Here is a 17,402-nt window from a genome sequence, read left to right on the forward strand (position 1 = left end):
ACTTTCTTCTGATCTACAACTTTCTTTTCAAAAAATTTTTCTGTAGAACCATGGGCTAAATTTTAGTCATCATGCATGTTGGGCAAGAATATACCACTGAGTAAATCTCCACTCTTTCTTGCAGTTGTTTTTATCTTGAAACATAGTCATACTAAGTTGCCCAAACCAGCCTTGAACTTACTCTGTAGTCCATTCTGGCCTTGAACATGTCATCTTACCGCCTCAGCCCCCCAAACAACTGAGGTTATCGGGTGCACCAGTAGGTCCACCATGAATAATTTCTCTTTTGGATGGAAACCTTTGTATTTAAATGCAGTTCAACGTAACATATTTTCCTTTAATGGTTCTTTCCTGTATTCTAGTTAAGGAGTCACTTTTTTTTTCCCTCTGCTTTCTGTTGGGTTTACATTGCCAACTCTTAGGATGCATTTTAAGATACTTTTCATGTGTGGTGTCAGATGAGATATCATTTCATCTTCCCTCATATGGATGTCAGATTTACTACAGTACTTGTTTTAAAGACTCCTATCTCAGTTAATTATCCCGACACCTTCATCCAGGATCCAAGTATGTGCTGGCCCTGATTCTGGGCTCCTGTGCTTGTTGTACTGATCTACATCTTCAAAGACACCACCCAGCCTTCCTCTAAAAGCAAGTCGTGTTTTGTTGTCTATAAACTGTCTTTTACTAAACTCTTCGTGGGCCTTTCATGTTCTCTATCACATCTCCGCGGGAAACGCATCTTCTACCCCTGTGTATATTGATCGGACCTCACTTAGCCCATGTGCCATTCCCCCGTGGCTAGATTTAATATTTGGTAATTTGAGAAGCAAAGTTGGTTATTCTGCTTTCTCATTACAAAAGTCACAAAACTTAAAATCCTTAGCTACTTCCTATAAGTCATGTCTAAGAACCCAAAGCACCTTCAACCACTTGTGTTTTGAGACCCCAAAGCACTTACTGTCTGGGGTCTCTGCCTTAGAGCTTGCAGCATACTAACAGGCAAGGATGGTGACAGGTGATCTCCTCTCTGAGAACTCAGGATCATGACCCCTGACCTCTTGTCTGTTTCCCAGAAGCACCCCTATCCAAGGAGCCTGTCATCGTCTGTCTGTTCCCTTCACTGGGGGAGGCTGGGGTTGAGTTCTCTCTATTCCCCTACTTTTTCTTGGATGCAGTCTTCAGTCTGAGATGTTTCCACTCATTATGAGGTAAGCTTCAGGTCTCAGAAGTCATGGTAAAGAAAGAACTGCCTGGTCCTTGTGGAAACTCTACAGAAAGCAGTCCTCAGTGTGTGAAAATGTGTGTGGGATAATGACACAGAAGAAAGGAATGCAGACCTTCAAGGTTCCAGAGGGATGGAGAAGGCAAGTTCAAGGCTGGAGATGGGCAGGGAAGAACACTGCCTATAATCTGGTGACTTAAAGCCCTGCTGTTTAATACCTCCCCTGTGCCCTCTGTAAAATCTTAACCCAGAGGGAAGTTACCGCATAGCAGGAGAAATACAGCAATGCTGAACTTGCATTTCTTTGCCATCATAATGAAACATTACAAAGACACAAAGGCTAAAGGGGCCTGAAGCCTGAGTAGTACAGCAAAATAACCTTTTAGTTAACAATCTCCTGTTGCCAGAGGTAGGGCTCATGTAAAGACCCAAAGAAAACCTTTGAGAACACCATGTTGTAGGTGATGGCCTAGCATGTCATCCTGGGGCAGGAAGTCAGGACACACTCCTTTCCCACACATCTGGAAGGGAGGCTGCTTTCTGCAGCCCCACAACAGCCCTGAGAACAGAACCTAGGCAGTGAAGTAAGGCTGGGCAGCAATGCCACAGGAAGACCTTTAAAACATGAGAATGGATTCAGGAGAAAAGCAGTCAGATGTGGTGGTGATACGTGGAATCACAACTCAGGGGTGGAGGCCAAGGGAGCAGCCCTTCAAGCTCATCTTCATACATAGTGTGTATGTGTGTGCTTGTCGTGAGTCTACATCCACCTAGCTACATTAGAAACCCATTCATAAAACAAAAACAAACACAAAAATGAGGCAAGGGAAAAAGAGAAGACCCATAGCCTTGGGGTTAACAGTTATACATACGCCAGTTCTTCCAAGATCTTAAGCAAAAAGTGGGACCAGGACTATAGAGTCACTCAAAACAGAAGATTTATGACTGACTGCAAATTGGTTGGTATCTTGTACAACAGCTTTTCAATGCCATAGAAGAGGGTGGCGCTGAAATAGGATTTAGGAAGGTGACTGCAGACCGAGGAGAATCTGTTCAGAGTGAAGTCAACAGCAAAGAGCTTTAAACCTGGAAAGGCCTATGTATGCTGGTATAGAATACAGACAGCAAAGCATCGGGAAACATCTACTGTTTCATGTCAATGAAATTCATAAAAAAGTGGATACCGTAAAATGAGCCACCAAAGCGAAATGGTACAGGTGACGGCTGAAGGAGCAAACCACAGAGCAAAGTGTGCCAGTGAAGACACTGAAAACTCGATAACAAAATTATGTTGCTGATGACAAGAACACAACAGCAATTCACAGCAGATTAAACGAGGGGCGTGGGTTTGAGGGGCAAGCCTGAAAGCCTGAAGACTTCCCGACAACACCAAGAATAAGGCGAGCAGCGAACCCTGCAAGACCACGTATTCCTGAGACTCAGGTTTCCAGAGCAACAAACTGAAAAGCAATCTGTTCTCTAGAAAATCACCTCTAAAAGCTCCCTGTGGACCCAGTAAGTGTTAGAGGTGATCCCATGTGATGATGACAGTAGTCGGTTGAGAGGGGAAGAGTTCTCATTATGTAGTTAACAACAAGAGTACACATATTTGAGGAAAAGGAGAGCTTGCACTTTATTTGAGTATAACAAGATGTATTTAAAACAATTTTACTTCCATTCATTAATTCATTTATTTCTTTTGGAAGATGTGTTTGTATGTGTGTGTGTGTGTGCACATGCACACATGCATGAGTGCTTTTGAACATGTATAGAGTTTAGAAGACAACGTGTGGGAGTTGATTCCCTCTATCATGTATGTTCTGGGGATTAGCCTCAGGTCATCAGACTTGGAAGCAAGTACTTTTTGAACTGTATTCCCGAATGAATTTTAAGAAAGACAATTTTTTTATAATCCTAGAAATAGGTGAGTTTGTTGAAGTATAATTCTCATCAAAGATAAGGAATGAGATACTGGGTTAGCAAAAATGTAAAATGTAGGACAAAATGAAAAAGGGAAAAAAAACTTAGGACATGAAAATTAGGATAAACATGCTAGTAATACAGTTTCCAAATCTAAAATCTACATTAAAAAGTTAAAACACAAATTAGAAAAATAATGCTAAGAATTAAAGCAGGTAAGTGACTTCTGTCAGCACCAATAGACATGCTCAAAATGCCCAACTTAATCCACAACTAAAGAATGCAAACTTAAATAAGATGGAAATAAGACTTTAACACGCATTATTTACATGAAAAACAAGTGCTATAGAGCATGGTTGTTGTGGAAGACAGGTCCCTCTCCTTAGGCTGACTGACAGTGACCTGCCAACTCAGATAAGAAGCTGAAGCCATATATACCGCTTGGCCCAGCAACTCCACATTGATGAGTAAACTGTAAGGAAATAAGACATGAGAGCATTTCTTAACGTGTGCAGGCTCTCGATCAGCAATGCTCCTGCACCTTTCCGGATCATCATTCTATTTGTATGTAGGCCAGACTATCACATGGAGCAGGAGACAGAAGAATGGGCCATGGAAATCATTTGTCTGAAGTGAAAAAGATACACAGCTTGTCTGCTTCCAAAGCGCATGCTCTTCACCTCGGCTACCTCTCCTCACAGGACACCCTGAGTCTTCCTAGAATGACAAGGAACTCAGTGCACCTGCAGGAGCAATGCCACAGGAGGACTTAACCTGGAGAACAGACCCTAGAGTGCTGTGTGAATACAGTCTGTTAAAACCCCAGGACAGTGGTTCTCAACCTGTGGGTCACAAGCCCTGGTTGTTGGGGGTGTAGAATCACCCTTTCACGGGGGTCACCCAAGACCATCAGAGAACACAGATATTTACATTATACGTCATAACTGTGGCAGAAATTGTAGTTTTGAAGCAACGAAAATAATTTTATGGGGATCACAACATGAGGAACTGTACTAAAGGGCTGCCACATTAGGACTGTTGAGAAGCACTGCCCTAGAACATGCGCTGTGTGCCCGGTGCTGTAAACATAGTAATACAGTATGCTATACTCACTCTCTCACTACACACTAGTGTATCTGGTCTAAAAGAAGCTATGATTGAGAGGTCTCATCAATAAAACAGTCAATAAAGGCCCTCTCTGGTCTGAAGGCCCTTTTTTTCTTCTCTATGCTTTTTGCCAATGACGACTCATAATGTTTAACCAGAGAAAAGAATTCTTTAAAATATGCAGAACAGGGTGGGTGGTCAGTATGATGGCTCAGTGTACCGCACTTGTGTCCAAGTCTGGCAACCTGAGTTCCCACCTGGGACATAGTGACTCCCACAAGTTCCCCTTGCCCACCCCCACACAATTTAGCTTGACTTAAAAAATATATGAAATGGAAAGAACAGACAGAAAAGTAATGAGAAAGAATGTAGCTGGTGTATGCGTGCACATATGTGTGTATGTGTAAAAGAATTTGTAAACATTTATCCTCACTTCTTAGTCTGGGGGTGGGAAGAGTACGTATATTCTGTTTCAGGAAATCTGAGAGTCTCCCTGTGTCTTTTTCACTGCCCAAGACTACTGACCTTTGTGGCTAGGAGGAAGTAACCAGGGTGGCTCCTGGCAGGACACCAACATAAAGTGCATTGGATACTGCTGGGGCTGTGAGGAACACTAACGAGCTCTCTTAAGGAGCCCTAATCGTAAAGCAAAGAGATTCTCACCACCTACGTTTCCCATCCCACCTAAAGTCCTCCAACAAATTAAGAATACAGGAAAAGAACTAGTGTTCAACGTCAGGGTCTTACTTAGGTTTTACTCCTAAGCCATATTCATAGTAACGAAAACACACAAGTCCACTTAGGAGAGCCTTGGGACAAGCAGAAGCAATCTTATATTGTATCTGCATGTAGGCGAGACCAGAGGAGAGTGTGCGTGTAGTTCACACTGAGCCCTGAAAGGTTTGCAGCTGCGCGCAGATTTATTCTAGACCATTGGCTAGCCCAGACCAGGAGCAGAACCCAGAACCGAATATAAAGGGAGACAGACTTGGACCCAGTGCACTGGCCCAACGATTGCAAGAGTACAAGATTCCACTGACGGACAGGGAGACTGGCGGGTCCCATTCTCGGCATTGGGTTACATGTTACATCTGGTCAGCTTTACCACTGGAGGGATCGTTTAGATTCCGGTTTATCTGGAATGTTTTCCTGGCAGGGGCAGCTGGCCTTGTGACTGTCAGTCAGTAGTTATTAACCTTTCACAACATTCTTAAGATGGTCACGATTACTTTCCTCTATACCTAGGTCAGCTAAGGAAGACAGCAAGACCAGCACCATGTGAGGGGGCTGCTGAGAGCCTCTAGAGCATCTCTTCTGCCCAACGAGGATCACTTCAGACTGGCAGTCTTCTAAAACACTGAGATTCTTCTCAATAGTGTCGCCTCACATCATCATCTTTGAAGTCTGTTTGAAGCCTCATCTTGTTGGTCTCTATATACAGTATTGGATACTGAGCCCCAGGTCTTTGGTCTAGCCCTAGATGAGATATCTCTGCCTCACCCATTGCCATCTTCCAGAGCTCTTCCGTGATTACACACATGCTCCACATCCTGTCACGTTTACCTAATGCAAGAATCTAATCTTGCTACCGTTGTGTCAAAAGCATTTCATTAATTCAGCAGCAATCATTACTTCAGGAAAGCATCCCTCCGTTTTCTCACCAATGATACCACTCAGTCCATAGTAGGTTCATGAACCTAACATCATCTCTACCCGCAAGCCCAGACACAGACATAAGCTCATTTATGTCCATCTGTTGAGGATAATGGGATTGGCTCCAAAATGAAAAGTTTATCATGTGAATGGCCCACATTAGCCAATCAAAGTCCTCTCTGTGGCCTTCTGCCAAAATTGTCACCCGAAAGACACTCTTCTGAATGATGCAAGCTCCAAGGACTGCAATGCCTGAGTCTATGGAGGACACTCCCAGAGAGAGCAAAGCCAAAGCTGAGGCCAACAGAGGACACAGATAATGAGAAACTAGAAGAAAGAAGGGAAAGGGCTCAGAATGAGGATGGCACCAAAGTTGGTCTAGCTACCTAAGAAAATCCCTTTTTTCTGTGAACTATTCTGAATCATTCTTGACTCTTGCCATGATGCATATACCACTTAGAACTTTTAATAGAACATTACTTCATTTGAGAAATTAAAAAGAAAAGTTCCTCAACTCCTCAGCATAGGACTTAGAAAAGACCTCCTTAGCTGTTCGGCGCTAACTGCCTCTTCCAGCCTCAAGTAGCTCTCTCAGATATTAAAGAATAATCACACAACATCAACAGGCTCTGGCATGCTATAGTTCGTATTTGCTCAGTCCAAATTCTTCTTCTTTTTTCTTCTCTATTTCACCTCCAGATCCAGGTCACAGTAGTTGCTACATAATACACAACTAGGTGTTTACATCTATTAAACTCTTAATTCTCCCTTATATTGGCATTTCTCAAAATTAAGCCATATCAACATTTGGCCCAACAAGATCACTCTTGGGCACTTATCCTCCGAGAACAAGCATACACTTTCACAAAAATTCTCTATTAAAATATCTATAGCAGCTTTACTCATTAGAGCCAAAAGTGGAAACCACCCAGAAGACTTGTAGCCAATGGAGGCCTAAACCATGGTATGCATTTAAGGGAATATGACTCAGTAGTTAAAAGAAATGAACACGTAATGATACAGATAAGCTGGGCAAATCTGGAAATAATTAGGCTCACAAAAAAGAGACTCAATCATGAAAACTTAAATATTTCATTAATCTATTTATATAACAAGTAATTTCAAGGCCACAAATTAAAAGGAAAAAAAGAATAGACTTCTGGTCACCATGGTTAGGGACTGTGTGAGGGGGTGAGGCAAAGAGTAGATATAAAGGGGTATCATAAGGCCATTATGAGGGGAGGGGTGGAAGTGATCTGCATTTTGACTATAGAAATGCCAGTATCTTGGTTATGGTACTGAAATGCAGCCTGGTATGATGCTATCATTGGAGAGAATTGGGGAAAGGATACGAAAGATCCATTACTGTTGTTTTTGTACAATGCATGTGTATCTTGCAATTATATAATAATAATAATAATAATAATAATAATAATAATAATAATAATAATGAACTAACTGTATCCCAAATCTGAACTGAAAAGTGAAAACTAAGTGTAGATTTGCCTCCCAGATACCATGGTTTCAAACAGCAGGTCTCGGTGTAAGTCATAACACTGTGAAGTTTTTAAGCACAGCAGTGAGTGGCTCCCTCTGGCCCATATAAAGGAATAGAATTTTGCACATATAAAGGCTATTTTCAGACGCTGGAAGGACAAAAGAAGGGACAAACACAAAAGAAAGGCCCGTGCCTCTAACACCAAGTTAGAGGCCTGAGTGAGAGTTAATCTTCACAAGTACCAGGCTCAGGTTTTTGTGGACATGGACAACAGCCACAGATCTATGAAATTTGATCTGTTTGCCATTTAGATCCATGTGACTCACTGAAGCTGGCTGCATAGCTAAAAATACAGGATATCTGCAGCCTAGGCAACTTTGGCTCATGGATTTTGATTCAAACACTGCACATTTGGAGGTGGTGGCTTTCTATTTATACATCGGCCAGGGACAGAGGAGCCTCTACTGCTTCAAGTGACGGCTTGAAGTCTAGAAGCAAAGGGAATCATGAGTTTTATCTGCATACACAAACATTTTATCTGAGAGTTACACGACACCCTCAGTCTGAGGCACATGAGGCCCCGAGATCATCCAGGCTTGAAAGATGTCCTTTCTTGGGCATTGGGTGTGTCCTATTGAATACCTGCCTCAAAAGAGGGCAGAAGGAGTCATGAGCTATTAAAGACAGTGTAGGGTGTGGCAGTCACATGAATGACCAAGCAGCACTTGGACTGGGGTGCTGAGTCTGAAGACTGGGTGTGGTGTTCAGTTCTGCCATTTCATTTTAACCTTGCAAAGGCCCACTCTGAACCTCTTCTGCTAATGCCCACAGCCACCACTAGCAAGCAAGACAAATTTCTGGGTATCAGCGTATCCTGATTCCTACCCCAGAGGCTACCTAGGAAGCTGAAAATCTTGGAGTAGGCTGCCCAAAAAACCTGCCTGGCAAAGTCCCTGCAGTACTCACCCATCAAGACACTCAGCAACTTCTGCACCCTGGAGTTGACCCCCACGATTCGGTAGAGTCCTTGCTCGTTGATCCCTGAGAGGAGAAAAGATGATGATTTAATTAAATGAACACTGGAACACGAGTCAGGCCAACAAGGCCAAATGCTCTTCTGCTTTTTCTTCATTTTCTCTGTCCTTCTAAAAGCTGCTGTAATTAAAGTTCCCTGTCACTCAGCTCAGCTCTTAGCAAAGGAGTGGGATTTGGCGCAGCTGTCTAGGGTTCACCGATGTGCTGCACACTCCAGGCCTCACCTTAGCTCGGTCATCAGCAGGAAAGATACTTCCCCCTCCCTTGCCAAAGGCAGTAGATAAAGACTCTTCAAGGTGCAAAATACATTATTATAAAGCATCATAGTTAACCAATTCTTACATTTAAAAATTCAAAATGACACGACGTTAAAAAAAATCACTCACAGAAGATAAATAACTTTCTATTTTTATACACAACATAAAAATACTGAAATGTGGAGACATTTTCCATCTTAGGGAATACTAGTTCAGACTGAGAAATCAGAAAATTCATCACAGAGCAAAGGTGTTTATTTTGAAATACTTAAACAAAGATAGAATTTCAAACTACAGAACTTTTGTTCACTAAAATGCATGGGCTATACCACTGTAGCACTTAGAAAAGAAGGCAATTTGCATGCATGTGTGAATGTATACGAATGTCTGTGCCTGGTCATGTGTGTGGGTCTACATGCATGCACATGCACACGGCAGCCAAAGGACAACCTCGGATTTCATCCTTGGAAATGTCATCCACCTCCTTCGAAACAGGGTCTCTCACTGACCTAGAACTCATCAACTCAGGTTCACTGGATGGCCAGTGAGCCCCAGGGATCTTCTGTGGAAAGGAGAGAGGGCTGGGGATCAAACTTAAGACTTCATGCTTTACTGACACTCTGTCTTCTCAGCTCCAACAGATCATTTAGACCAAGTGATTAAAAATGGCTTTTCTCTTGCTGTCCCCGGCCCATCATATCTAGAACTGTTCAGAAACTAGGGCATTCCTCTCCAGTTCCCTTGCGAACTAGTTAATGTGAAAGTTAGTTCATGTCACTTCTCTTAGTATCTTCTATGGATTCTTAAGTATATATCATAATCCTAACTTCTTTGTTCGTTTGTTTTTTGAGACAGGGTTTCTCTGTAACTTTGGAGCCTGTTCTGGAAATAGTTCTTGTACACCAGGCTGGCCTCAAACTCAAAATCCACCTGCCTCTGCCTCCCAAGAGATGGGATTAAAGGCATGCACCACCACCACCCGGCATATTCTTAACTTCTTATGGTGCATACGAGGCTTTCAAGCTGCTGGGTTAGAGGGATACCAGACTCTGACAAGAATTTTAAGTGACTAGGCTTCCTTCTTGGCTTGGGGGCTAAAAATGGATGAGCACACAGCCCGCCTTAAGCAAGTACACTTGCTTATATGTATGATTCTGCCTTTATTAATCACAACTGTTCTCCTGTTCATCTCTCCTTTCCTTATTTATGTCTTTTCTGAGTTAGTGTCTCACTCTATAACCCAGGCTGGTCTGTAACTCCCAACTCTCTAATCTCTCAGCCCTCTGAACAGGCAGTAGGATTACAGACTAACACACAGGTTGCATCTTTCTCCTTTAAAATGAAAAGCAAACATAAACTCTTTAAAATTACCTTAGACATATAAGCTCATTAGAAACATATAGATTATAGCTAAGGCAAATAGAAAATCAAAAGAAGAAAGTAAAAGAAAGCAGAGAGCCACCAGCGTCACATTGAGACCTGTGTAGAGGATGCCCTCTGGGTGGGCACCACAGGACGGGCTCAAGCAGGCAGGCTTGTTTGTAAATTGTATTTTCCATTTAATGCACTAAATATGGGTTATTATGAAACCTATTTCCTTTTTGTTTCGAACATAATTCTTTATTGAGTCTTTGGGAATTTCACATCATGCCCTAACCCCGCTCACCTACCAGTCCCTCCAGACCCACTCCTCACCCCTAAAAAGCATATTTCTATTTTTAGTCATTCACAATATTTTACTGCACAAGTGAACCACCCTTGATTTAACCAAATTTTGAGGCATTTGATTGGTTTCTGATTTTGTATTTTAACCGCATCATTGTATAAACATTCTTTTGGTTCAACATGGCCAACATCCTTATTTTCCAAGTTTAATTTCCAATTATGTCTACATGACATTTTCTAGTATATCCTGTGTACTATTACCAACCTGTCTTAGTATTTTGCTGAAGGGGATCAAGCAGAAATAAACATTAAAAACAAAAGCAAAACCCTGATTCTATATGCTAACGTAACTTCTTTGGAAAGAGAAACCTATAGGACACGTAAGCACAAGAACTCAAGAAGTTTTATTACTCCCAGCCCCTATCCGTGTGTGTGTGTGTGTGTGTGCGTCTGTGTGTGTATCACTCTCCCTTGCTATTTCCCCACTTAGTAAGGTTACAATTCTGCTTTAAAAGACAGAATTTCTTTCAAACCAATAAAAAGAGCAAGAAGGTAGAAGGCTGAAGAATAAAGAGACTCAATCTCTGACAATGGTTCTGATCAGTGTCAGTGGAGAGAAGGCTAACAGCTTTCCTCAGAGCTACAAAGGACCAGGGCACTTAAAACTCTACAATGCCCTGGCTTGTAAGAGACTGCAGCGAACCAGCCTCCCCATCTCAATGCCCTCCCTGTAGGCCTGGGAAATGTCAATGAGGAGTAGGCAGCTATCCCTTCCTTCTCTGTCCTCGATGGTTCTCCGGTCAAGGTCTGCAGACCAAGATCCTTCACTTGGGGTCCACAGATGCTAAGCGAATCCCTGGAGAGTCCAGGGATCTATGAACTGGATGGGAAAGCAGCCTTTGTTTTCACTATTGCTGACTTTGCACACTTCCTTCCCTTATGAATGGAGACAACAAATCACAGTGGTATTCACAGTACCCGCAACACAGTACATAATCACAGATACTTTCCTAACTTCTTACAATGGTCAAGAAGGCTTACAATATTGCAACTTCCAGAGTATGCCAGTTATGATACCCACCACTATAAGTTACTAAATAACTTGTTAATGCAGAAGCATCTCACGAGTCTGTTGCAGCTATATTTTCAATTGTTTTAATAATAACTGAGTTTTAGAACGGTTTTCCATATGCCTAAGAATTCTATTTGGATACATGTAAGACATTTTCATGATCAACCAGAGACAAAGATGACGTGAAATGGGTGGACAACCCCTGCTTCAGGCCAATGTGACCTGTAGAAACAGCCACAGTGGCACCAGGAGGGTTAATGAGTTCCTTAAAATGAGAAGCAGCAGGTAGCATGTCTGCTGCCCCCCTTCCATGAGAACAACGCCGTCTGTTAGACTACTTTACCTCTGGTTTCCACCGCATGGATGCATTTCCTTATTATGCTGAAGCCGATGCTGTCCAACTGTGCGGCTAAAAGAACAAGAGAAGTGCAGTCAGGCCTTGCTTGTGCAAACCAACTCACTGCAAGGTTTACACACTGGAAGCCACCCACATGGTGTGGCCACAGGCTCTCACCCCTTCCCTATGTGAGGACAAATAAGTAAAAGTAGAATAACAGTTTAAAATCGGGTGGCACTGATAGAGGTCCTACCACATGCCACATACATGTTAGTGTTCCGCGTGTATTATCTTAGTTCTCACAGTAACTTTGGCACTAGTCTCAGTGTCTAACGAGAAATGGCAGCACAAGGTGGCAGACACCTCCAGTTGGAGCCACAGGAAGAACTGCTTGCAGTCTGCTCCATAAAGCAAACATGAAATGCTTTAAACAAACCAGTTAAGTGCTTTACCTAGAGTATGTTTTGTAACTCCAGCAAATCACCTGGAATGATAGTATTATTAGCTCTGTGTTACAGATGAAAAAAAACTGAGGCTTGGAAAAGTGAAATATGACTCAAGTTGCCAAGTTAACGTGTGGAGACTTGCTCCGGGGGCCAGATCAGCAAACTGTTGTAAATATGACTTTGGATTAAAGTATAATTCTGTTCTGCTGACTAGAAAAGTGGGAAATCAAGGGGCAAATGAAGGAAAGAAAGATAACCCAGCTGAACATTGAAAGGGCTGAGGACAAAGACGCTACCTGAGCCCCAGAAACAGTAGAGCCCCTCTTCATAGCCCAACAGCAGGGGCAAAGGGTCCTCCATCTCTTCCAACACCTACCAGCGCCACTCAGAAAATGAAACAACCCACAGGAACAATGTTCCCCTAGGGAAACTGTAACAATAAGGAGCCCAGCCATCCACAGAACCTCAACCCAAGCTTTGGTGATCAGCCATACCGTGCGCATAGCTTGTATGAATGAATCATTTTGATCTCCTTGGACATCCCTGTTGGCATTCACTACCGTTCTTTTCATCATAGCCATCCCAGTGGTATCAGAGTTTCCTTGCTGTGGTTTTGTTCTGCATCAGGTGACTAAGGACACTAGGCATCTTTTCCTGTGCAAGGGATAATCCTCATTCTTACATGAAGTACTCAGAACACAGCCACTGGGAATGTAGCATCAGGCAGGGAATTATCTTTCTCTGCTTAAGGAATTTTCCAAAGTATTTGTAACTGTTATTCTGTAGTCACCGGAAGCCTTTACTTTGTTTTTGGGGAAGCGCTTCAAAGTATCTTTCCAAAGATAAGGAGTTAGAAGTCTGGGGAAAGAACTGCCATTGTGCACTGACTGCTGAGAGCTGTGGAGACAGGGTCTGAACGTGGATGTTTTAAGGACAGGCTTGTGAACACAATTTTCTTTTAAACATAGGAGAACTTCATCTTGGACAAAAACTACTTCCTTACCTCAAAAACAACAAACGTTTTGGAAAATTGGAAAGAACTTGGCAACTGAGAAGGCCCCAGTGCTTAGATAACCTATCAGGTCAAGTAGGAAGTGAAAGTCATTTCTAGGCAAGTGGCACATGGAAGAAAGAAAATACAATGGAACTTTCCAGATATATCCAGAAAAAAATAAATTCTACCAACTTACCAACTTACATTAACTATAATGTTTTTGAAAATGTCAAAGACACCCCCCCCACCCAATACACACAAATTCAATGTTCAGATTAGCTTTCCCTATGCTGGCGCAATTTCCCTCATTTGTTAAAAGCAAGTAAATCCTCGTAATACTGATGTTAAAGAAAAATGTCTTACAGTTACCTACAGGTAACGCTGTATTTAATCAGTATAGCTTAGTTGTTAAATGTACATAGCATTTCCAAGCTGTGGAGCCAAACGGGAGCTCGGGTTAACTCTGCTAAGCCTAGTTTATTACAGTTGCGTACTGTCTTACCTACCTAGTTTTATAAACAAGACTCCCAAGAATTCAGGAAATACACTTCAGAAACCATTGTTCTAGCTCTCTAAACTAGAAGTGATACAAGTTTCTGCATCACCACTTTACTGCATTTTTCCATCTTCTCTTGGTCCTCTCTCTTTCCTTAACACACGTGCAGGGACAGACACACACACAGAGTTTGATATCTATTCTCATCAACTTGAGGTTCCTGCTGACATCATGACGGTGTTATTAATAATTAACAACTACATATTATTTAACTTTGGACTAGGTATCACTAATGTGGCAGGGACCCCACTGTATACATAAGCAGAATATTGGTTCTTACTTTTGCCCACTGGGTTCCTAATTAAGCAATCGAGATCTAGTCTGCAAAGTGAATTCCCACTAAAAGGTCTGAAACACTATCACCATGGAGCAGAGTTTGCCAATGATTGAGAAAGTAGCCCGCCAGATGGAAGCGGCTGTCCTTAATCCCCTCAAGCAGGTGATTCAGCCCATTCACTGAGCCAAGGCTCAGAAAAGGTCAGGGATTTATTTGCAATTTCTGTATCCTTATAATCTCCAGAAATAATCTCTCATTAAATATCTACTAGGTTTGCATCATTCCGTTAATTTGACTAGCAATGAGTTGATGTAGGATCTGTAGCTCCCAGACTCAGCATCCTGGGATGAAGTTAAAACTTGGCTTCTCATCCTCCCTTAGCCTCAAGTTCCCTGGGTTCAGGTTTACATCAGCAGGCCAACACCGATGTGGTATAATTGATGTTGGCAAAGTGCACACAGAAGACACAGTCTGACTTCCCAAGTCAGAAAGGTGCCACAATTCTAACTTTCATCACAACCGTTAAAGCCACGCTCTGGTCTCTCCTTTTTTGAGAAAGGAAAGGGCCAGGGTCCGACAACTCCACTTTGTAGAAGCACTGTGAGAATATGTGCAAACAGGACAGGTGGGCAAATGTTCAGTCAGCTTGGTGCATCTCAGGGCAAACCTGGGAGGGGATCTGACAGTGGTGCGGCTTCGGGTTGCTGCACCAATACAAACTCCAGGAGGGGGAGGTAGGTGAATCAGAAATGTTTTACTACAGTAGGACAATAAGAACAACACCGGGTAAGGTACAATCAATCCCTTTTCTGCCTAAAAGGTGGAGACTGGTGGTCCAGATAGCAAAACACAGTTCTAATGTAACTACCACTGTTGTAGTGTGAATAAAAAAATGTAAAAATAAAAATATCCCACTGAAAGCTTCTGGTACCTATGAAATAACTTCCTCTCATCTTTAAAACAAAACAAAACTGTGCAGGTGGTGGTGGCAATGGTGGTGGCAGTGGCGGTAGCGTGTGTATGTGACAATTCTAACAAAACCACGAGCATCTCCCTTCCTTTCCACCTCGCTTACATATCCAAAGCATTACCAACTTTTCATTGTTCCTCTTAATGTTTCTCAGTTTTGTCTAGCTCACTCCAACATCACTGTCTTGGTTCCAATCCAATGAAAAGCAATGATAGGGTTAAATCACTGAATAAATAAGAGGGCTTGCCAAGAAGTATGAGATACCCAAGCTGACCTGATCAGAGGAAGTACAGGCATGGTAGGGAAAACAACAAAGGTGGCCTCAGTAGCCCCCCACACCCGGAAAAAAACCCCGAGAAGCATTGCCTCAGCAGCCCCCCACACCACCCCCAGCCCCTCTGAAAGAACCCCCGAGGAGCATTTGCAAGGCACTGCTGTCCTTTTCCCTTGTAAACTTCTCAACTTTGAGTAGTTACATCTTTAATCATATTCTAACATCCACTACATCTACCTATCAGAAGAACTGGGGAGAGGACAGAGTCTGAAAAGGCCTCTGCCTGTTAGGAGACTAGCCCTTTGAGGCCGCTGTGTAGATTGGCGAGCTTCCACTCTGGAGGAAGTACCCCAATTTTGTTTTCTTAAGGGCTGAATTAAGACTTGACTACTAACTTATTCTACCTGTGTCCCCATGTTCATTCTCCATTGGGAGCCAAAGAATTCACCTACTGCTGAGAATGGGAGCAGAGGCATACGGGGGCAGTATGCCATCTCTTCTCCATACCAATCTTACCTCTGTTAGCTGCTGCCAGGGTGACTGCAGTGGCCTCTGAGCTAGCCTTTTCATATTTCTTCTTGTTTCCTTACTAGCTTTCCATTACCTTGTTGGCCCCTTCATTAAACAAACAAACAAAAACCCATGTTACAGGGCCAGGGAGATAGCTCAGAGGCTTTCAGAGGTCCTGAGTTCAATTCCCAGCACCCACATGGTGGCTCACAACCATCTGTAATGAGGTCTGGTGCCCTCTTCTAGTGTGCAGGCACACATGCAGACAGAACACTGTATACATAATTAATAAATAAATAAATCTTTTAAAAAAATCATGTTGCCTCCCTACTTCCAATCTGTCAATGGCACATTCCATCTAACCTAGTTTACTCTTCTCAACCCTGGCTTGTCCAATTGATTCTAAAACAAATTATATCCATTCATTCTCTAAAAGAATGTCCATGATATCTTAAACTTACAGCATTTATCATCTTTACTGAGCTAATCCACCCAACAGGCTTGATGCCATATGCCTTGGCCCTACAGCTCTCAACTCCATGCATAGGTATGGCTGTCCTTCTATGAGTCAGACTCATTTTAGGCTTTCAACACAAAACAAAAGCATCTTACGCCCATTTCTTGCTTCAAGGAACTGCAAGAGCACTCCTATTCTTACGCTTCAATGATATTTAAACTATTAGCTTACTTATTCAACCTATGCCCTAGCAGTCTAACTCAGTGTCAACCTTGCCCAGGAGGGAACACAAATCCTGGACAGGAAGGCAGCAGAGCCTTGTGGCCAGGCCCCAGCTCGCTTCTCCAGCCTCCTCAGATGCCACTCTCCTAGCTCTTAGCACCTCACAACTCTGGATTTCTTCCAGAATCTGATCAACCACATTCTCCAGACTTCGCATGAGTCTAACCTAAATCCCTTGGCATAATTAATACAGAACTCTAAGTATGAATTCCTCCAGAAGTCTCCTTAATCTCCCCTCCTAACTTAATACCCTATTGTGTCTCATCAACCTCTCTTAAAATAGACGTTAGATGTCAAGCATATATTTATTTGTGTGGCTCTGAAAAATAATGGTAAGGACCAAATTTAAAATACGCAATCATGAAGACAATGGCTAGTAAAAACCTCTACTTATCAGTTCAATTCCCTGCTGTGTCTCTGCTACTGTGCACTATGGCGCTGAACATGAAATGAGAAAAAAGGAGAGAATCTTTTAGCTTTGGATTTGTGGATAGGTTAATTGGCAACTGAATCATGGGAGTTGCTGAGGGACAGAGTGGCAGGTCAAAATGACCTTTTACATTCCAAGAGATAAACCCTAGGAGAGTAGGGGGTTATTTAAGCTTCCGGTCTTTAGCCTTCTCACCCTTTCTGAGGATATAAAGGTTAATATTTTAATGGACTGATCTAACCATTTCCTTCCTGTATCAATACAAAGCGATGCAACGATACACACATACACACCCCACTCCCTTAGAAAAAAAAATGAGTCCAAGGAAAAGGAAAAACAAAACCTGTGTTGGTCAAAGCATGCAACAGAGAGGATGATTATGTATGAGGGAATACTTTCATATTCAGAGGGAGGACCAGGGAGGTTCACGCCCTTTC

At 42.6% G+C, this 17,402-nt stretch overlaps 1 protein-coding gene across 4 annotated transcripts in view; it reads right to left on the reverse strand.

Annotated features, from left to right (window-relative positions):
• Nucleotides 1–17,402, reverse strand: part of Arhgap26 (Rho GTPase activating protein 26) — a 411,283-nt gene that overhangs the window by 153,117 nt on the left and 240,764 nt on the right. For all 4 annotated transcript variants that reach the window (XM_075968780.1, XM_075968779.1, XM_075968783.1 and 1 more), the window contains exons 13-14: nt 11,776–11,841; nt 8,370–8,444 (exon numbers count right to left, since the gene is read on the reverse strand). In XM_075968780.1, coding sequence (XP_075824895.1) covers nt 8,370–8,444; nt 11,776–11,841 — 141 coding nt within the window. The remainder of the gene's footprint in view (nt 1–8,369; nt 8,445–11,775; nt 11,842–17,402) is intronic.

The sequence above is a fragment of the Microtus pennsylvanicus genome, chromosome 4, assembly GCF_037038515.1.
Source record: "Microtus pennsylvanicus isolate mMicPen1 chromosome 4, mMicPen1.hap1, whole genome shotgun sequence".
In the NCBI taxonomy this organism is placed as follows: Eukaryota; Metazoa; Chordata; class Mammalia; order Rodentia; family Cricetidae; genus Microtus; species Microtus pennsylvanicus.